The 23,227-nt window shown below is 36.8% G+C and overlaps 1 protein-coding gene across 1 annotated transcript; it reads left to right on the plus strand.

Moving 5' to 3' along the window:
• Nucleotides 1-1,857: 1,857 nt before the first annotated feature.
• Nucleotides 1,858-8,231, plus strand: LOC134659532 (phospholipid phosphatase 5). The gene is made up of 6 exons (XM_063515197.1): nucleotides 1,858-2,055; nucleotides 2,608-2,794; nucleotides 3,420-3,489; nucleotides 4,238-4,366; nucleotides 5,787-5,951; nucleotides 7,969-8,231. The coding sequence occupies exons 1-6, from the start codon at nucleotides 1,979-1,981 to the stop codon at nucleotides 8,172-8,174; spliced, it is 834 nt and encodes a 277-aa protein (XP_063371267.1). The 5' UTR covers nucleotides 1,858-1,978; the 3' UTR covers nucleotides 8,175-8,231.
• The last annotated feature ends 14,996 nt before the right edge of the window (nucleotides 8,232-23,227 follow it).

The following is a 23,227-nucleotide window of genomic DNA, read 5'->3' on the forward strand; positions in this document are numbered from 1 at the left end:
CAAAAGCGACTCTGTTCCAATTGAACATGGTTTAAATTACATCGAACTGAATAGGTACTATAGGTAGAACCTTGGGCCTTAGGAGGATAATAGTATCTATTCATGAGTGAAAATCTAGGATCTTTTATTCAAGCTGTTTCATCTAAGGTAAGGGTGGTATTCCAATGTGTATTACGTTAAAGTGCAATGCGTATCACGTTTTGCTTAATGAGAGAGTGAGACGCAATGCACATTGTACCATGATATTGGACAGATAAAATACTACCCTTAGTGTAAGGCCTGAGTGGACGCTCGAGTTGGGCGTGCAGCGGGGCGGGGCGTGCGGCGTGCATGTTAAACAAATGCAAGCGTATAGGAGCGGCCTTAGTGCACGCTGCTCACATCACGCGTGAACCCGACGCCACGCTGCACGCCCCGCCGAACGCTCCGCTTCGAGCGTCCACTCAGGCCTTACACTTAGACATGATATCAAAGCTTAAATAAAAGATCCTTATATTTGGCACAAATTAATCGAAATATGAAAGTTATTTTATAAAGGAGTTTGCACGTACGCTTCAGGATATGATTATACGGGCTTCAGCTAATATTTTAGTAAAATGTATGTGACTTTTCGTTTGGGGATAGAGAGAAATATATACTTCGGTCTTAGAAGTATTTTTTTCAATAAAAGCGCTTATTTATGTATCACAAGCTATATTTTTGCAAAAAATTTAGTCAATATTAAGGTTTTTTTTGGGGCTTCTCTAGCCTCCAGCACGTCAAATATAAAAATATTTGAGTTTTAATCTGCACTTAAAATGTAAATAAGCGCATAGGCAAAATAAAATAAGTATAATGATTTTGTACGAAGCACGAAAACTAACTTGAAAAAATATTTTTTTTTGAGTTATGTCTTTTTACCATTTGACCTCACAGTATATTGAATAATGAAACTCAGCAGATGCAGTCATTTATTTTAGTATTTTATTTTATCATAGAACACGGGTTTGCGATTTTTGAAGATTTTGGTTTTGTTTATTTTTCTTACATTATTTTATTGTTATAGTTATTTTTGGTCCGTCCTTTTAGTTACTTCTATAAAATATATATTTTTTGATGTTGCCGTTAAGTTATTAAATAGGTATAAAACATATCAAACAAATCATAAGCTTGTTGCAAAACATTAATAGGTATTTTGTTATTATACTACCTACCTGGCCTACCTGCAGCGTCCTTACCTAGGTAGGTAGATGGTAGGTAGCGCATAATCTATAGCATTTTGTTGCATTTAAAAACAGCAAAATTACATATATGATGGTATTGTACTTAATATTTATTTCATAAATTGGTGAGTATGGTATTAAAATACCTTGTAGATCTGTTTAAAAATTAATACTCTTTTGGTCATAAAAAATATTGTATTTTAAGAATGTTTGGCGTCAAAATTAGGCATATTTTTAATATAATAGTTTGAAGGTTTAATTAAAGGTGAACAAATCATTCTTTCGATATTTTTGCTTTTAAATTAATCACAAAGATAGCTGCAATTTAGTGCCTATTTGTAACTAAAGTAAAATTGTGTGTAATTGTATACCATACCTATAATTTTTTATACTTATATGTTGTTCATTTCTGTAAAGATAGCGGTTAGATTAAGAATAAATAAAAACATTATTACCAAATTTCATTTATTCCATTTTCTATAACCTTTATTTTAAATATTAATTTAAATTTACTTTAACGTTCTAACCTTTTTTCAATCCAGAAATTTAAAAAAAAAATTGTAAGATTTCCGCTACTACGAGCAGTATCAAAACGCAAATATTCGTTCAGAAATTGTAGTTTACAATTTGAAATGCTTTTTGCATACGTGTGATACTGATTTCCGAACGAACTCTAAATGTCACGTCAGTATGTGCGTCAATATCAATAAACATACTCCGCAAAATAATTTGCGAAATTAAATATAAGGCAAAACGTAACTAGAAAACCAAAGAAAATGCCGCTTATACGTTCAGCGAGCTTAAACTTATTTGTAGAAATCAGTGTCCGCATAGCTTTGCTTTCAGCTTTTTGGTAAGTAACGTCCATATGTTACGAAGCAATGATAATCGTATGTAAACATTATTTTATAAATGAAATAAGATACTAAACCACGTAAACAATGTTTTCCCGATTAATATAAGATCTAATCATGATCTTCAAGTTTTACTTTTATTCAAAATCTGTGTTGATATTCTAATTTAATCCATTCAACATGTGGATACAATTAAAGGTCTTATCACCAACCGTTATCAGCCGTAATTAAATTGTATTACGCCTTTAATCCTTAAGTATCGCTTAATCATGAAGATAAAGCATTGTAATCGATAAACGGCTTTATAGTAAATGCAGGAAAAGAAATAGAAATGGTTTATTTGGTGTACAAGCTTAACCTATAATACAAATATTCTACTTGATACAAGACACCAAAATGGATGCCACTCAGCATATGCCGATGACTATCGTCCTTAGCCATGAAGCTGGTTTTCAGGGCAACCAATTTAAATTAAAAACACAAATAATATATAATAAAGCAAATACCTATTCATTTGGTTTCTACCCAAATTTACCAGACTTGATTTACAGCTACATGGAATCCATGTCACCATATTTCCGCGTCATCCAGCCAGCAGACCTGGAGTCCTCACTAAAGTACCCGCGACACGAGTCCTTCGTGCCCGGACATATGTTGTGGTCTATAGTGCTGGCGGTGCCTTGCCTACTCTCGATCATAGCGTGGGCTGTGTGCAATGACTGCAATGATGCCTTAGAGGTACATATATGATGTTTACTACAGATCTAGGGTCCTCACTAAAGTACCCGTGACACGAGTCCTTCGTGCCCGGACATATGCTGTGGTCTATAGTGTTAGCGGTGCCTTGCCTGCTCTCGATCATAACGTGGGCTGTCTGCAATGATGTTTTAGAGTTACAGATCTATTGGTAACATAGACTTTTTGCCTCTTTCTAGCAGTAGAATTTCTACTGGTAGAAGTAGAATGAATTAAGTACTATGTTTAACCTCCTGAGACTAAATGTGACGTTCCACGGCAAAAGGTACCTTATGGCACTTGGCGCTTACGTCGCATAGCGCCGCAATAATAATAGCGCGCGGCGGCGGAGCGGCGTTAATAATAGCGTAAGCGCCAACGGCCATAAGGTACCTTTATCCGTGGGACGTCACAAATGTACATTATAATGTACATATTCGTGCAATCTAATTTGAACCTTTCCTGAACCAAATAAAGTAGCATTTCTATTGCTTTCATATTCATTGCTTTTTAAAACAAACGAAATTCGTTCTAATTTACTGATAGAATAAGGTTCAAATTAAAAATTTGGAAAGATTTATACGGTGGGTCTTACGAGGTTAAAATAGCGTTTTTTTTTCTATTTCAGTTCCTTTTGGCGTGGTCGCTTGCTCTGGGCATGAATGGGGTCACTACAAACATGGTTAAACTAATAGCAGGTATGCCTTATTGAAGTTTTACTAGTGACCGCTCCGCTTTCGCACGGGTTACACAAAACCTGAAACCAATTATACACCTAAACCTTCCTCAAGGTGAACACTGGATGAAAATCCGTTGATTAGTTTTTGAGTTTATCGCGAAAATACCTTATTAGGATTAGTCTGTTTCCTCACGATTTTTTCACCGAAAAGCGACTGATAAATATTAAATGATATGTCATACATAAGTTCCGAAAAACTCATTACGAGACGAACCTGCGACCTCCGGGATAAAAGTCGGACGCTCCTACCAGCGCTATATTTGTTTTTACCCCCTTGTAAGGCCTGAGTGGACGCTCGAGTTGGGCGTGCAGCGGGGCGGGGCGTGCGGCGTGCATGTTAAACAAATGCAAGCGTATAGGAGCGGCCTTAGTGCACGCTGCTCACATCACGCGTGAGCCCACAGCCACAGTCCACTCAGACCTTACACTTAGGCAGAAAGAGGGGTGTTATATGTTTGCCGCCAATGTCTGTCTGTGTGCCTGACTGTGGCATCGTAACTCTCCAACAGATAGATCGTTTTCGATGCGGTTTTTAACGTGAAAGCGAGTTTCTTTGCGGTGGTTCTTAGCAATGTTTGATAAAAAATAATCCAGATTCCAAAATGATGCAAGACATTTTTGGCATAAAATGGATTTTTATATTGTACGGCGTAGATTTTTTATTTTAATAGTATGTCAGGGGTGTTTAACATCAGTATTATCTACAGGGCGACCGCGTCCGGACTTTTTCTACCGCTGCTTCCCGGACGGTATCGAGACGATGGACTTGCAGTGCACCGGCGACCCGGACGAGATAATGGACGGACGGAAGTCGTTCCCGAGCGGACATAGCAGCTGTGAGTATTATTTATTTACTGACCGTTTCTTTTATTTTTTGCCATTTTTATATATTGTGACCTTTTTTTCCACTACTGTGTTATTTCTAGTCAAAATCGCGAGCGCTTTTCATCCTTATAGGAGAAAAAAAGTGCCTGGACAATGCAATCATTCAATTTGCGCATTGATTACTTCAATTATTAGGCAATTAATTAACTCTTTCAAATCCACCCCCCTTTGCACTCTCTTCAGGGATGATTTCCGACATAAAAACTATCCTATGTCCTTCCCCGGGGCTCATACTACTACTATGCCAAATTTCAACTTAATCAGTTTAGCTGTTTAAGCGTGAAGCGGTAATAGACAGCCAGACAGACACACTTTCGCATATATAATATTAGTATGGATTTAGTTTATAATATTTTTTTTTGGCTGCGAGACTTGCATTTTTCACCGAGTGAGCGCTATGCGCGAGCGAAGCATCTCTATTTAAACTTGGACAAAAGCGTTTCGAATATATGTATGTGCCTATATTCTTTATTGTATTGAAAAACAAATACGAGAAACACATTACAAAGAGAATGAAACACAATAAAGGCGAACGAATTTTTGTCGACTCAATATATATTTTCAAAATGACGGAGCCATGCAGTTTCGCGAGGTCTACAGTTTACAGAGCCAGTAGTGTACTTAATACGTTACGTTTCTTATTGGATATTTAAGACGCAAGAGCAAAAGGTACCACTTTATCGCTTACCATAACATAAGGACGTAATTTGCTTGTATCATACGATTAATCTGCCAGAGCGTCCTTATGGCAAGCGACAATGTGGCACTTTTTAGGGTTCCGTAGCCAAATGCCAAAAAACGGAACCCTTATGGATTCGTCATGTCTGTCTGTCTGTCCGTCTGTCTGTCCGTCCGTATGTCACAGCCACTTTTTTCCGAAACTATAAGAACTATACTGTTGAAACTTGGTAAGTAGATGTATTCTGTGAACCGCATTAAGATTTTCATACTAAAATAGAAAACAAACAATAAATTTTGGGGGTCCCCCATACTTAGAACTGAAACTCAAAAATTTTTTTTTCATCAAATCCATACGTGTGGGGTATCTATGGATAGGTCTTCAAAATGATGTTGAGGTTTCTAATATCATTTTTTTCTAAACTGAATAGTTTGCGCGAGAGACACTTCCAAAGTGGTAAAATGTGTGTCCCCCCCCTGTAACTTCTAAAATAAGAGAATGATAAAACAAAAAAAAATATATGATGTACATTACCATGCAAACTTCCACCGAAAATCGGTTTGAACGAGATCTAGTAAGTAGTTTTTTTTCATACGTCATAAATCCCCTAAATACGGAACCCTTCATGGGCGAGTCCGACTCGCACTTGGCCGATTCTTTCTTGAAAACGACACATTTTATCTCTGTTGCAGTATCGTTTTGCTCGCTTGGCGCGGGCAGCCTGTGGCTATGTGGGCGACTGCGCGTGCTGTCGCGGCGGCGCGGCGGCGCGCGACTCGTGCTGTGCGCGGCGCCGCTCGCACTCGCCGCCTGCGTGGCGCTGAGTCGCAGCTGCGATTACCACCATCACTGGGAAGGTGAGTACTTTATTTTATACTAGCGACCCGCCCCGGGTTAACAAATTATACAGGTTTTTTAATTCAATTCAATTCTTTATTTTTCAATTTAGGCATTAATATAATGCACTTATGAATGTCAAAAAAGTACAGTTGTACAGAATTCAAATTAAACATTACAAAAAATCACAACATACATTAAATACATAGCCATTAGGAACACATAACGTTATTGGTATACATTGTACTTACAAAATAAAGAATTATAAATAAAATCAATTTCAATTATTTAACAAATTAAATATTTCAATTAATCTAAAACATACATTAAGTACATAGCCATTAAAAAAGCCAATTATTTAACCCTTACTTGATTTGTCACTTAAGTACATTTTCCATACATCTCGATCTGTGATGTAGTCCGTAACTTTATAATATGCCCTAGCAATGAGTGCTCGTTTTACAACGGTTTTAAATTTTGCATCCGTGAGCTCACAAATTTCTAAAGGTATTTTGTTGTAGAACTTTGTACAATTTCCCAAGAAGGTCTTTTTTGTTTTTACAAGTCTATAGGAAGAAACTTTAAGCTTACCCGAATTTCTGGTAACCTTTGGTTTATCAGCGTTTGTTGGAAAATTGTACAAATTTCTTCTGACATACATTATTACCTCAAAGATATATAGGGACGGCAGCGTTAAAATGTCAATTCTCTTAAAAAAATCTCTCAGTGACTCCCGCGCCCTTAAGTTATATATTGCTCTTATTGCTCGTTTTTGCAGTACAAATATTGTTTCTATATCGGCAGCAGAACCCCACAGTACAATACCGTATGACATTAGGCTATTAAAGTAGGCGAAGTAAACCAATCGTGCCGTCTCTACATTAGTTATCTGTCTCATTTTTCTAACTGCAAAAGCAGCTGAACTCAACCTACTAACTTTGGTTTCCTCAAGAATCACTCTATCGATAGGTGAAAACCGCATCAAAATCCGTTGCGTAGTTTTAAAGATCTAAGCATACATAGGGACAGACAGCGGGAAGCGACTTTGTCATATATAGAAAAAACCGGCCAAGTGCGAGTCGGACTCGCGCACGAAGGGTTCCGTACCATGATGCAAAAAAAAAACACTTTGGTTGTAAAAAAGCTGTAAAATAAATGCATTTGTAGGTATCTGTATTTTTGTATGGGAGCCCCACTTAAATATGTATTTTATTTTGTTTTTAGTATTTGTTGTTATAGCGGCAACAGAAATACGTCATCTGTGAAAATTTCAACTGTCTAGCTATCACGGATCATGCGTTACAGCCTGGTGACAGACAGACAGACGGACGGACAGCGCAGTCTCGTTTAAATATAGTAAATCTACACTAAACGTCGGTTTCCGTTTCCGCTCGCTGCCTTTCTTAAAAACAAAAACTCTACACAACCCTGTGAAGTTACTCTTGTACTGTACCATTTTTGCACTTTACATGTCATAAAATAGTATTTTATACAATCGTGATATAATGGAGAGCTTTTCAGTCGAGTACCGTGTTTAGGCAACGAAGCTTGCTGAGTTGCCTAAGGAAGGTACGAGATTGAAAAGCTTGATTATATCACTATTGTATACAATACTTTTTCTACGAGCCAACAAAAAAAAATACTTAAAACTAGTAGAAGAATCATATATGTAGGTAAAAAAACCAAAAGTATACAGCTAAGATGCGCGAGCAGCCGCGATACCTTCATACTCGTACGCGACCCGGCCCCGCGCCCCGCGCCTCCGGCCGGTTGGTCAACCACACCTTCTCGTAACTCATGAGGCCCTGGTACGAGGCCAGGCGAGCTGTAATTGGTCAATTTCATTATAGTTGACTAAACTGTATCGAAATGAATATTATAGTTGCCTAAACAGTATCTAAATGAATATTATAGTTGAGTTGGGGTCCCATAGTGAAAAAAGTATGCGATTTCACTTTGGTATACGAAGTCTTAATTCAAGCATTGCAGTCAACGAGTAGAAAAATAATTGTTATTAACCACAATCTTATTTTTCAGACATCCTAGTTGGTTCAGTCCTCGGCTTCACAACAGCACTCGTCTGCTACCGGCAATACTACAACCCGCTGTCCTCAGACCTCGCCGGGGTCCCGTACATAGCGTCCAACACCGAGCTAGCGCAGTACGTGAACGGGACAGATAGCCCGAGTAAAGAGCGAGACGAAAACACACCGCTGCTGAAAAAGGTAGACAAATGGATATAGTTTATGTTCTGACTTGGCCTGGGATTCGTTTTATAGGTTTTCGGGGTTAAATGCACGAAAACCTAGAAAACGACTTTCGAATTTGGGCTACAAGACCCTTTTTGACTTTGGCCGGGAGTCGTTTTCTTGGTTTTCTAATTCCGAATTTGCCCTATATAAAAACCCTTAAGTCTTCAAAAATAAATAATTTATCTTTCAAACTGACAGCTAAGTGTGACATATCGTAAATGGGACAGACATCCCCAGTAAAGAGCGGGACGAAAACACACCGCTTCTGAAAAAGGGATATAGTTTATGTTTTGACTTTGGCCAAGAGTCGTTTTCTAGGTTTTCGGTGATTTTTACATTGCGTAAAGTCGGAATATATATATAAAAAAGTTATATGTGACATATCTTTAACAGTTTAACGGCTGAATTTGGTTAAAAAAAACATTCCTTAACTATTAAATGTATTAAAGCGGCCAATCTGTTTATATTACATATGTGTCGTATCCAAGTGAAAAGTCCCACTTTGCCGCTTGCCATAAGGACGCGTTTACATGTTATTCGTATAAAGATACAAGCAAATCTCGACCTTATGGTAAGCGACAAAGTTAGACCTTTTACTAGACTTCGACACATTTATACGTATTCGTTTTTCGTGTCTATTGTAACGTGTTTTTGGGTTAAATAACTTCGCAAAGGTAATCAAGAGGATCTGGCGGCCTAGCCAAGGTGACAATCGCTATCGCTTCGCCATCGAATCGCTTAGTGTGTCTCTGTCACGCTTCCATATTAATGTGACAGTGACAGTTGCGTTTCGTTCGCTACGGAGCGTTAGCGAATGGCATGTTGTCTACGGGGCCTGGCGGCCTAGCCAAGGTGACAATCGCTATCGCTTCGCCATCGAATCGCTTAGTGTGTCTCTGTCACGCTTCCATATTAATGTGACAGTGACAGTTGCGTTTCGTTCGCTACGGAGCGTTAGCGAATGGCATGTTGTCTACGGGGCCTGGCGGCCTAGCCAAGGTGACAATCGCTATCGCTTCGCCATCGAATCGCTTAGTGTGTCTCTGTCACGCTTCCATATTAATGTGACAGTGACAGTTGCGTTTCGTTCGTTACGGAGCGTTAGCGATTTAATTGGCATGTTGTCTACGGGGCCTGGCGGCCTAGCCAAGGTGACAATCGCTATCGCTTCGCCATCGAATCGCTTAGTGTGTCTCTGTCACGCTTCCATATTAATGTGACAGTGACAGTTGCGTTTCGTTCGTTACGGAGCGTTAGCGATTTAATTGGCATGTTGTCTACGGGGCCTGGCGGCCTAGCCAAGGTGACAATCGCTATCGCTTCGCCATCGAATCGCTTAGTGTGTCTCTGTCACGCTTCCATATTAATGTGACAGTGACAGTTGCGTTTTGTTCGTTACGGAGCGTTAACAAATGGCATGTTGTCTACGGGGCCTGAATCAGGCACTTTATGATGTGAATTTTGAAGTTTAAATACCTGATAAAAATCCTCACGCTTCTGCGGAGTATTATTTAATGCTAAACAACAGTATTTTTTACAATTTAAATTACTAAGCGCCGCGCCATCCCAATAACCCGGGGTTAACCGGTTAAACCTGGAGTTACCATGGCTACCAGTGCAATTAGACACTGGGTTAACGGGTTAACCCTGGGTTAGTGGGATGGAGCAAGCGGCGCTCAGTGTTACTGTTGTAGTATTTAATAATTCAGTGATCAGTTGTTTATTGTAAAATACTTACGCTTAAATAAATTATATATTAGCTTTAGTGGGCAAAGTATACCTACTTTGGCAAAGTTGCCATTGTTTGATATACCTATACTAGCTAGCACTTAAATATATATTAGAAATAACTAAAAAACTATTAATTTGTTACCTTTGGGTAAGAGAACAACATAATATTTATTTAAAAATAAAATTCAAAAATTTAAACCTACTTGTAAATGGCACGTGTTGTGTCATTAAAAAAGACAAAAAAATAAAATAATATTTATATTATAGTGAATGTTATTAAAATTCTGCTTTAGAAACCAGTGTTATTTTTTATTTTAATAATGTTATATAATAATTTTAATAGCCAACGAAGAAGTTATTATATGTACTATAGTACGGCACTTCTGAGGTGAACTTTTCGCTTCAAACCGTAATCTTTCAAACAAAGGCCATTGTCTCTATTATCGCAAAAGCGCTTGCTCCCGACTTGGCACGTGCCAGTACAACATTCATATTGAAAAACAACCGGTATCGTCATAGTATTAAGGTTCAAATTTAATGTCACTGATATTCTAGATATTACGTTTTGGTAGTGTAGGACGATAAACCGCCCCGAAGCGATACGGCGCTCATATTATTTTGATACTTAGTGTGGTGTTAAAAATGAAACGCGGTTATTTATTATATTGTTTTATTTAAATTATTAGCTTGCGGTGGTAAATGTAATAATTTACAAAGGTGCAGCTGCAAGCATTGTTATTTTTTCTTATCTTTAAAATAACGATACTGTGAAATTAGCACCTCTGATGTGATGCCGACGCATAGTAACAATAAAAACACTGATAAGGTAAACGTGGAGCTTTGAAGCGTACAGCTTTTCTAACAAAACGTCACGTGTCAACGGTCAGAAGAAAGGTCGGTTATAATATAAGAAAGAAATTGATTATATCTGATTTTTTATGACACGATTTTATCTAGTAGTACGTATAACTGTTTATATACCTACACGGAAAAATTTTGATTATACCTATGTTAAACTTATTAATCTTAAATTTACATTGTTACCTTAGATTTTGTTATATAACAAATATACAACGCTTTATCATAAATAACCGTGTTTCATTTTTAACACCACACTAAGTATCAAAATAATATGAGTGCCGTATCGCTTCGGGGCGGTCTATCGTCCTACACTACCAAAACGTAATATATAGAATATCAGTGACATTAAATTTGAACCTTAATACTATGACGATACCGGTTGTTTTTCAATATGAATGTTGTACTGGCACGTGCCAAGTCGGGAGCAAGCGCTTTTGCGATAATAGAGACAATGGCCTTTGTTTGAAAGATTACGGTTTGAAGCGAAAAGTTCACCTCAGAAGAGCCGTACTATACGTATGTTGCTTAGCAGAGGCTAGTTGTTAAAATTGTGTTTTAGATATTGTACCAAAATATATTTAGAATATACATATAATCATGTATGAAATACCTTAAATATATATTAGCATTTCAAAATTCAAAATTACCGATATTTGAAATGAACATTTGTAACCAAATCTGAGTCCATTGAAATATATACGTCATGTCGATAAATAACATCAAATTCACAAAGCATAATAGTACCTTACGATACAAGTGCGAAAACAAGGAAATTCGCACATGTATCGTACGTTATACAGTAGGTACATATACCCTTTAAATTCTCGACATAGGCACGTAAAGTGCTACTTTACCGCACTAGTGCGGTAAAGTAGCACCATATGTACCTACTGTAAAATAAATAAGAGATCTCAAATCGTAAAGTCATCCGATATATCTTGTGATAATATTTATATGTGACGTTATCGATGAAAAGGGACCTTATTGTCGATGGCGCTTACGCCATTATTAACGATGCTCCGATATAAATATACACAATGCCGCGCGACGCTGTACGGCGTAAGCGCCATCGACAATAAGGTCCCTTTTCATAGATAATGCCCCATATTGTTTTATTTTTATTTTTAGAGTCCACAAGTCAATTTATTATATTTGTTAATATTTGTTGTTATTCTTATATGTATGTTGTACCAAAACAACTACTTATCATTTTAATAGAGGGTATTCTCATACTAGTCAAATCAATTTCTTTTTTAGAACTGTCAAAACGATCGCTAATATGGAATTTATATGAAAACATTACATCGTGACGTCACGGTCAACTCACCTACTATTTATATTTCTATCCGATTTATTAAATAAAACTTGTGCTTAAAAATAACTGCTATCTATGTTTTTATAATATTTATCTGGTGCTTTATTTCATGCATGGTGTGAAATAATTTATTTTAAATATAGTCAAATACCCTATTGTTACAATCATATGCATAATGTAGGATATTAAAAATATTAGACATTATTTTCAATATTTAATAAAGTCCCAGTTCCTTTATGCATAATATGAAATGATACCATATAAAGGAAGGACACTCAGCACAAGGAATTTTGTAAATTGACCCCCTGTTTCTATCTCTGTCGCACGCGCATAATTATATTCCTGTCCCGCTCATGAGAAACGGGCGGTCAATGACGCTGTGTGAGTGGGATAGCTATATAATTATGCGCGTGCAAAAGAGATAGGAACAGACGCGTCAATGTACGGAATTCCTCGTGCGAAGCGTCTTTACTTTAGCTTAAGTGATGTTAATGTATTAATTGCATTTTAAAATAAGTATAATAATATTTCAGAGTTAATATGGCTGTTTTAAGTTTAATAATTGTTGTAGCTTATGTACCTACTTATAAGTAGGGCCGTTAAGGTTTGTTACGCCGTTATTTTGGGGGTTTTCAGAAAAAAGGTACCATTTTTTTTCGAAAAACTAAAATCTGTTGGGTTATTTCGACTTAGAAGCACGAGGAAAACTTACGTAAAAAATTGTGTCCCCAGTTTTTCATACAAATGTTGGGTGTCAGTTTTGTGACGGTCCATACAAAATGTATGTGACATTGCGTCACGAAACTTTGATCCTGCGGTCTTTTTTTTAATTTTTAAATCGTTATCACTCGTGATTCTGAGTAGATACTTATAACCCAAAAGTTGATAGTTTAAAAAAAAGGAAACGGTAGGTCCACTTTTTTCTGAAAATACTGTTTTATTAAAGTTTTTTTTTAAGTAGAATGGATGTATGAATAAATGTATACAATTTATAATATAATATATATTTATTTACAGTTTTTGACGTGATACAAATGTTACCTATAGGTATTTAATTTTGTCGTGGACATAACCATTTAATTATGCTTTTTTAAAGGCATGTATTTTTAGTGTTTATGAATTGTGCAATAGATATTAAGTATACAGCAGTGGTTCCTAACCTTTTCAGTCCGGTTACCCCTATGACTAGCTAGGGAACCTGATTTTACCCCTCCTCCCAATGGTAATAAAAAAATAAAACGTGTACGTTTGTTGTATTGTTATATTAGGTTAGCTTATTACCCCCGTAAAATACCAGTTTTACCCCCACGGGGGTAATTACCCCCAGGTTAGGAACCACTGGTATACAGGGTGCTTCCTGTAACAGGAGCAATAAATTAAACTAAAGGCTGTACACCTCAAACTGACCAACATTTGTTCAGCAACTTTTAAAAATTATGAATCCTTTAGACTTCCTCTTTTTCATACAAAATAAATATTGCCTTCAATGTACGCTGACATCAGTGTGTTTGACGTTGCTTGTCACTCTTTAAGTAAACATAACAAAATTTGCAATACATTGCGTCTTAGAATAAACTTTAAAGTGTAATAAAAATCAAAACATGAGTTATTTTCAAAAGTTGCTGAACAAATGTTGGTCAGTTTGAGGAGTACAGCCTACAGTTTAATTTATTGCTCCTGTTACAGGAAGCATCCTGTATAGTATACAAATTATTGTTAAGGTAACAGAGCCCATTAATGTACAAATAACCTCCATTCATTTATATTTTAAAGCTTCCATAGTTATTTACACTTTTTCTAAAAACACACCGTTGCTTATCATGAATATGGCACAAAATGAAATGCCATTCGATTTTAAATTTTACCAGTAAAAGAAAGTATACTCTATAATATTTATTTATTTATTTGTATTTTTCTTAGTGTAAGGCCTGAGTGGACGCTCGAAGCGGAGCGTTCGGCGGGGCGTGCAGCGTGGCTGTGGGCTCACGCGTGATGTGAGCAGCGTGCACTAAGGCCGCTCCTATACGCTTGCATTTGTTTAACATGCACGCCGCACGCCCCGCCCCGCTGCACGCCCAACTCGAGCGTCCACTCAGGCCTTACACTTAGTCTTCATTGGATGAAAGTTATTTTTCCATGTAGTATAATTTTTATTTCCATTTAAAATGTACAGTCGCCATCAGATATATCGGAGCGGCCGTGGCGCTCACAAATATCTGAACACGCCTCTATTGTCAAGGCGTTAAGAGTGCGTGTTCAGATATTTTCGGGCGCCCTGGCCGCTCCGATATATCTGATGGCGACTGTATGTTTCTATCTATATAAAAAATATTACAAATTGTAATCAAAATGAGTTGATCTGGGTATCAGACTTTTTGTTCGATATAAGTAGCCTACCTAATGAATATTAAATACTTTTATTATTGTTAATAAAAAATACATTTATTAAATCAAACTAATGAATTAAGATTACAATTTAAAATTATAAATTTAAAAAGACAAACCGCTTCCTGCCGTTTCTGGTGCAAAGGTGCCCATGATGCTCGCAGCATTGCCACGGACAGCCTTTGCACGAAGAACGACTCGGAGCGGGGGCCTCATCCCCTTTCTGTCTTTTTTTTATTGTTAATTGGTTTTTAGCAAAAATTATATGGGCTTGGATTGTACTAGATGTATTTAAAGTGTGATTTTACTGTAAGAATCATGAATCCTATTAGGGTTTGCTCCCGGGAAATACCGGTACCGAAAGTACCGGGAATTCCCGGGATTTAGAGCCAAGCAAAGAACCGGGATTTCAAAATTAAAATCCCGGTACTCCCGGGATTTTCGGGACTAAAATTTTCGGTACAATATTTGCCTGCTTTCTGTTACTTAGCATGAAATATCATGTTTTATAAAGAAAATAAATATATTTTATCAATCTAAGGCTGTTGGTAATACTTTTACGGCTGACCACTACATTAAAATAAATAAAAAAAAAGGCAATGGGTTTGACAATGCCGACAATATAAAATTGCGTAATTTCATACTTTAAGTTAAGGGCATAAATATTTGTACGATAAATAAATGTATACGAACAATTAGTTATTTCATATTTGTATACTAACTAGAAGCAAAAATAGAGACAATTTTGTAATTAATAAAATACTACTTTTAGTGCTTTTAATTCAAATTCAAACACGGTATAAGAAACTCACATATGATAATGATATTTTAAATGAATTAATAATTCTGGCTGAATAATTTCTTGATTTGTCGTATTGATAGTTCTGTTATTATATGTTCGAAGGTCCACAGCCCATTTTGAACACATGCAAAAATTATCATTTTTTTTTTATCCTTTTTCACAAAACGTCTAGCGTCTTACATATTGAAAAAAAAATTATGATATTACTGAGCCACAATTCAGTTTTTGCCAATCAACAAAGATAGTAAAAATACTGTGCTACTTTTTTATTGTTTTAAGAAAGATTCGTGGTCGTTTTACGCTTTTTTTTACTGAAAATTGATGTGAAAACTGATTTTTGAAGGCAGTCCCGAAAGTACCGAAAATACCGGGAAATCCCGGTTCCATTTTTGCCCGGTACCGAAAATCCCGGTTCTTTTAAACAGTACCGGTTCTGCAATCCCTAAATCCTATGCATTAAATATGATTAAATGTGCAGTTCATACAAATTGTGTTTTGTCTCTAAAATACTCTAAATCCGTTATATGTGACGTTATCTATGAAAAGGGACCTTATTGTCGATGGCGCTAACGCCATTATTAACGATGCTCCGACATAAATACAATGCGCGACGCTGTGCGGCGTAAGCGCCATCGACAATAAGGTTCCTTTTCATAGATAAATATGTACGGCCGCAAGCCGGTCGACTGCTCCCGGCTCCGGTCGGATTTCATCCATACATACAGCCATACATACAGCTTGGCTCGCTTCTGCCATACATACAGCTTGGCAAAAAAGAGTAGAAATTAAAAAGTGACAACACTGTAGTGTCGTCGTTTTCTTATATAAATTGGTTTGAACTACACTGTTGCCACTTTTTAGGGTTCCGTAGCCAAATGGCAAAAAACGGAACCCTTATAGATTCGTCATGTCTGTCTGTCTGTCCGTCCGTGTCACAGCCACTTTTTTCCGAAACTATAAGAGCTATACTGTTGAAACTTGGTAAGTAGATGTATTCTGTGAACCGCATTAAGATTTTCACACAAAAATAGAAAAAAAAACAATAAATTTTGGGGATTCCCCATACTTAAAACTGAAACTCAAAAAATTTTTTTTCATTAAGCCCATACGTGTGGGGTATCTATGGATAGGTTTTCAAAAATGATGTTGAGGTTTCTAATATCATTTTTTTCTAAACTGAATAGTTTGCGCGAGAGACACTTCCGAAGTGGTAAAATGTATGTTCCCCCCCTGTAACTTCTAAAATAAGAGAATGATAAAACTAAAAATAATATATGATGTACATTACCATGCAAACTTCCACCGAAAATTGGTTTGAACGAGATCTAGTAAGTAGTTTTTTTTTAATACGTCATAAATCCCCTAAATACGGAACCCTTCATGGGCGGATCCGACTCGCACTTGGCCGCTTTTTTAATTTCTACTCCTTTTTGCCAAGCTGTAATGTGTAGGCACATTGAAAATGCGCTCCGGCGCGGCCCGACTCCAGCCGGTCGGTGGGAATGGTATAATAGGCGACTGATGATGGAGACAGGAGGTGGCCATGGGAACTCTGATAAAACAACGCAAAAATAATTGTGTTTGGGGCTGTTAGAATTGTCTCGATGAGTATTAGTGTAAGGCCTGAGTGGACGCTCGAGTTGGGCGTGCACTCGTGCAGCGGGGCGGGGCGTGCGACGTGCATGTTAAACAAATGCAAGCGTATAGGAGCGGCCTTAGTGCACGCTGCTCAAATTACTTGTGAGCCCGACGCCACGCTGCACGCCCCGCCGAACGCTCCGCTTCGAGCGTCCACTCAGGCCTTACACTTAGTTGCCTGTGGAAAGAAAAGTACAATCAGCTATAAATAAGCTTGTCTTGTAGGTACCAAAATTTTTTTTTCCAAAAACTTATTCACTTATCTTTATTATTACTAGAGACAAACCAAAGAAAGTCTGCAGCGCAATAATTTGACATCGAATTAAAAAACTACATATGGCAATGTTTTTTAAGCAGTCAGTAAACGTCATGCACTATGGTATGTGTTTGTCAAAATCGTTTAAATATTCATTGTGTTTTGTGATGAACGGAATAAACATGGTGAAACCTTACAAAACCGGCGTGCGGGAGTTATTTTTCCGCATGACGAATAATTTTACACTTGTAAAAAGTCAGCACGAGGCGATTCAAGCTGAAAAACGACAATGTTTACAAAATTTGGAGTTGATGACGGGTAAGTGGAATGAAACATCTTAATACTTCACCATATGTACCTACTTAGATAATATAATATTGGTTTAGACTAAGGTTTCACAGCAAATTGAACACACCTAATAGGTATAGGCGTACTTATGAACTTCCTCTAACATTTCGAGAAACTCATTGGTACTAGTCGGGTTTTGACTTGGAGGATATAATCAAACGGAGACGCCATGTCTGTAATTTTCTGTACAAAACAGTCTGCCGATTTTTGCGTTGGAGGGGAACGTCAAATGTATGCGTAACGTAAAAATAGCCATGTCAGATAAACGTCAGTCCATACATTGTGTATGACCATTGGCCGCCTATTTTCAACAGAGGGGAAAGCCTGTTAATGGCTACTCCGTTTAGTTGTATCCTCCAAGGGTTTTGAGCTCGAACCCACAACCTCCATGCTTATGCTCACGGCATGGGTACCTACTAGTTAAAGCTAAAATTAATTTTTAATATATGTTTATTGTTTTAATGGTTTATTTCGTTTTTCCGAAAACTTTAGTTCGCAAATTGCGGGCAATTTCTCTGTCAATCTAATTACGCCTTAATGGGAGTAAAAAAGAAAGATGCTCGCATATTGAGAACTTCGGTGTTCGCGGTAGGCCCTCTGTACCTATTTACCGCCGTCGCGGATATTACAAAAGCTTATTAATTTTGATGAAGCCAAATGTCACATTCTCCCAATATTATTTATCAATATTAGTATATGTCTACATATTAATAGCGACATCTATTGTTGGAATGAAATTTATTTTACCATAAAAATTAAGCTGTGCATACAGCTTAATTTTTTCATAGACGGTAAATATGGTAGAAATTTCACAAGTGTAATAAATCAAAGTCCTCGGTACAATCATTTACTTTTAATTTACTCCAACTACTTACTTCTACGTACACTCTTAAACAATCTTAAGTTCACAAGCAGTAACCTTCGTGCCAAATTTAGTGTTACTCGTTCCAGCGCCAAGCGAGAATGAATCTTCCACCCCATGGTACGTTATATTTATACTTTTCTATCATTAGAATTGGCGGGTAGGAGAGAAGGGTCATTTTCGCGAGTACCGACAGATTAATTAACAAATATTCGGGTAAACACTGATCATATTTTCAATCACTACCCACTGAATGCCATTAGTTAAACCTAACTTACACTAAATAATTATGATTTATTCTCAAAATCTTATGAAATATCACACTCGGCCATCCAACTGCGTGCTACCTCCGGTGCACGATCAACAATAATATCACACTCGGCCGTGTTGCCTAATTCCTTTCCAATCCTATTTTAGATAACAGTAGTCTGTTTATACAATACCAATACTCTTCATTGTACACCTGATTACAATAAAATAATACAAAGAATTACAGCAACTCAAATAGAGGTAAACTACAAACGGTAATTTCGCTAAAAATAATTTAAACAATTATTTAATTTATTCATGGTAGCAGGTATTGCAGATGTAAATGTTACTTATTTATTCTTCAGACTAATATTAATGTTACTTAAAAAGGGATATTTAAAGACTTATTTACACTACAAACCATGAAAAGGTTCACGAAATATATGTACATTAATAATAAAAAAAAAGAAAGAGGTCTATTAACCACACTATCGACCCCTTTACTTCACAACATCATAAATCCTCAAACGATTAGTCATTTTAGCTACATAATCATCATACTGACCCCTTTACTTTACAACATCATAAATCCTCAAACGATTAGTCATTTTAGCTACATAATCATCATACTTGTGACTCTTATGAGTTGACCAGCGCATTATCGATTGGCTGATTATGATGTTTACCTTAATTACACGTAGGATTATAGACACATTACTATCGGCAAGTACCTATAGAATAAACCCAAATTTATTGCATTGATTTTAGTACTGTAAAACACTTTTCTTCAATTAAGTTCTCTGACAAACATGGTGCGATCACCAACATTTAGTCTGATACATTAAAATAGAAATAATGAAACAAACTTTCACAGCATTTAGCAATTATCATCGATAATAAAATTAACTAATCTCTTTATATGGTCGTGATTAAATTTACTACGTTCAAATTTTAGACATAGGAACTGTTTTATGGAAATAATGTTTTAGAAGCTACGTAATTACATTAACGGCTTAATTAGGCATAATGTAATTAACAGTTGTAATTATCTAACGTTTTCTCTCTGAAATCAAATTAATTTGGTCACTTACGTACATCATTGTAACCCTTCAAGGGTGTACGATTACAATACTAGCTACAAACTTGATGATGTGAGCGTGGCCTTGACTCCCGCGGTCCTTCTTCGTAAGAGTCATCAGAGAGAAGCCACCCGCGTCAGCGCCTCCTGTGGTGACGACATCTGTCTTTAGGCACCTCACGCTCGGCTGTCGCAGTGTTTCGCGTCATCTGTCCACCGTCGCTGACCTCATTTTTCCCTGTAATTAAATTTCAGTGCGCTGCATGATTGGTTGTTAAAATATTTTTTTTTTTTCACCCTGCACAGCATACCAATGCTTTACCGTGTTTAAATTTAGCACTTGTACATATCTACTTATATGTACTTATAGGCACTTACTTCAATCAATCAATTTTCCTTCCCATAACATACATGTATAAACATATATTAATCAAATTTAGCACATCATTATTGTTTGACGGTTACTCACTCTCTAATTTACACTAATTGTACCTACCTACCTATAGCGGCTATAGCATATCACCTACACAAGGAAAGTGATTCTTTAGACTCATTGATCAGACTATTTATAAACTTTCTGAACTTTCTGAACTTTCTGAACTTTCTGAACTTCCTGAACTTTTCTGAACTTTCTGAACTTTCTGAACTTTCTGAACTTTCTGAACTTTCTAAACTTTCTGAACTTTCTGAACTTTCTGAACTTTCTGAACTTTTTGACTCTGAACTTTTTGACTGAACTTTTTGACTCTGAACTTATTGAACTTATTGAACTTATTGAACTTATTGAACTTATTGAACTTATTGAACTCTTTGAACTCTTTGAACTCTTTGAACTCTTTGAATGCATTGAACTCATTGAACTCTTTGAACTATTTGAACTATTTGAACTCTTTGAACTCTTTGAACTCTTTGAACTAAGCTCGTACAAAATACTACATCCGTGGACTCTGGCAGCACACCTACATGTCCGCACTCATAACAGCACATCTACATGGCTGTAGACTTTCTAGCTGCGCACTACATGACCGCACTCATAAACAGCACATCTACATGGCTGTAGACTTTCTAGCTGCGCACTACATGACCGCACTCATAAACAGCACACCTACATGGCTGCACTCATAAACAGCGCACCTACATGGCTCGACATATAATCTAACTAAATAATCAAAGCGAGCACACATAAATTGGCTCATTAGACATTGGGTCTAGCTATAACATACCACCTCCAAATCTACATGGTACCAGTAACATATTGGTCTTAGTATCCATTTGCAATGAACTCAATAACAAATCTCATGTGGTTTGTTTGTCCTGTTCCCAATGATACCTACCATACAAAACATATATATTTTTATTTTATTTATCCAAACCACTTATCATAGGATCAAGCTCTAGTGTACGCAGTATAATATTAAATATACGTAGGTAATAACGTGGCAACTAGATCGTTCTTCGCGTACTCAGGTAATGAAACATCAGGTTCACGAACAACATAGCACTTACAAGGTAACTAGCCATTAAATCTGGTTTTTAGGGTACCGCCTACACGATATGTTCCCATAGGTCATATACACAGACAACAGTTGTTTATCAATCAGCGCTAGAACAGGTAGCTCTATTATTTAATAAAGCTGGAGCATTACAGACCGCGCGCGTCGTGAGCATAACCCGCCACCAACTCAATATTCTTACAGCCGGTGACCGAAACAATAAAAATTGTAAGGCAACTCAAAAATAAAAATAGTCTTGGAGTCGACGAAATGCCGCCCGTTCTTATAAAGTTAGCACAGCCACTGACAAAACTGATTAACCAGTTATTTAATCAAGGAATATTCCCGGACTTACTTAAAATATACATTATTAAACCCATATTTACAAACGGTGACGTAATCAATCCAAACCAATATCGTCCTATCGCACTCTTACCCGACCTTATCTTAATAAATCGAGTCTAAGACAACTTTTTCGTAAAGTGCAGCATTTTATCGTTTACCTTTTTTTTATCAATACATACAGAACATCTAGACAATAGAACACATAATTTAGGATTTTTGCTAGCCATGACATAAGCGTATGAAAAAATATCACACGAAATCTTACTCTGTAGATTGTACGGGATGGGAATACGCGGCACTGCGTATAATTGGTTCAAACCAAATCGTACCTCGGAAACCGTAAGCAATGCGTCTAAGTAGACCACGTTGATAAGGAGGAATTAAAAACTGTGACATCAAAATCGCGTCATATTATTTGCTTAATACCTACTTCAGGGAAGCGTTGGTGGATGCCTACTATTTCAGACATATACCTGTTAAAGACCTGCCAAAAATACTTAACACAGACACAACCTGCGTTATGTTTGCTGACAAAGCCTCTCTATTGTTTAGTAGCAATAACAACTCCGAATGTAGGTCACAACTTCAGAACATTTTTAGTTCCGTACCGAAATGCGTCGGTGAACATAACTCAGAAATTAACTTGAAAAAGACCAAAATCATATAACCCACCCACAAAAATAAACCATTGGAACTAAGTTAAACACTGCATCATGTAATATTAAAGAGGTCGCGGTATTCAATTTGTTAAGTATAGCCATAGATGCGGGCATGAATTAGAAGATCCATATACAAAATATTAAAACGAAATAGTGGAAATTTGTATATGCTTAACATACAGAGAAAGAATACACTTCGAGTATTCATTATCTGCATACTACGCGTACACATGGCTTCGGTACGCTGTAGTCCTTTGTGGTGATAGTGTCGAGGCTGAACAACTTTCTATAATGCAGAAAAAGTGTATTCTAATTATGACGAATGTGCGTAAAGCAGATAGCTGCCGTCCGTACCTTGTTCGTTACAAACTATTAACACTGCCCTGCATCTATATTTTGCAAGCTGCTCTTTTTGTTCGCGAAAACCCTCATTTATTTGAACAAAAACAGGATAAGCAAACTATCTATCACGAACTTGCAATTGTGTAGAAATGGTCCACATTATTGCACTCTGGGTGCTAGAGGATACCGAGGTTCTTACCAATCTTAGGCAGGGATGCGTTGAGGGCGGAGAAATGAAAGTCGTGTCCTCCAAATTTATGCAGCTTTATATTTTATATATAAAGCATACAGAATCTTTCGTCAGTTGATAAAAATATGTTGATGATTATTTAGATAACTTAGGATATGTATATCTAAGAGGACGACACAAATTACTTAAATAAGATGGCTTCTAGATCAGAGCAGAAATCGGAATGAATGAGTACATGTGTGTGACAGCTAGCCATAGATAATTAATTCACCAAAGAGTATTAAGCTGTGTACATATTAAGACGTTTTTGTAAGGCATAATCTTCAATACTTCCCCTTGACTTCAAAAACTTAATATGAAAAGGTTACAACTATGCTCTATATTACATCATTTTTAAACATTACACGACATTAAACATAAGTTGCAAACATATCACAGTCCTTATCCTTATTACATGCCTATTACAAAACATATTCATAACAACTAGCAA

This window comes from Cydia amplana, chromosome 25, assembly GCF_948474715.1.
Source record: "Cydia amplana chromosome 25, ilCydAmpl1.1, whole genome shotgun sequence".
NCBI lineage: Eukaryota > Metazoa > Arthropoda > Insecta > Lepidoptera > Tortricidae > Cydia > Cydia amplana.

Bases quoted from the DNA above. Each gene is read 5' to 3' on its own strand.
- LOC134659532 (XM_063515197.1), top strand. From the start codon at position 1,979: ATGCCGCTTATACGTTCAGCGAGCTTAAACTTATTTGTAGAAATCAGT. The intron at 3,490-4,237 runs GTATGCCTTATT...TATTATCTACAG, and splicing joins CATGGTTAAACTAATAGCAG to GGCGACCGCGTCCGGACTTT. The intron at 5,952-7,968 runs GTGAGTACTTTA...CTTATTTTTCAG, and splicing joins TTACCACCATCACTGGGAAG to ACATCCTAGTTGGTTCAGTC.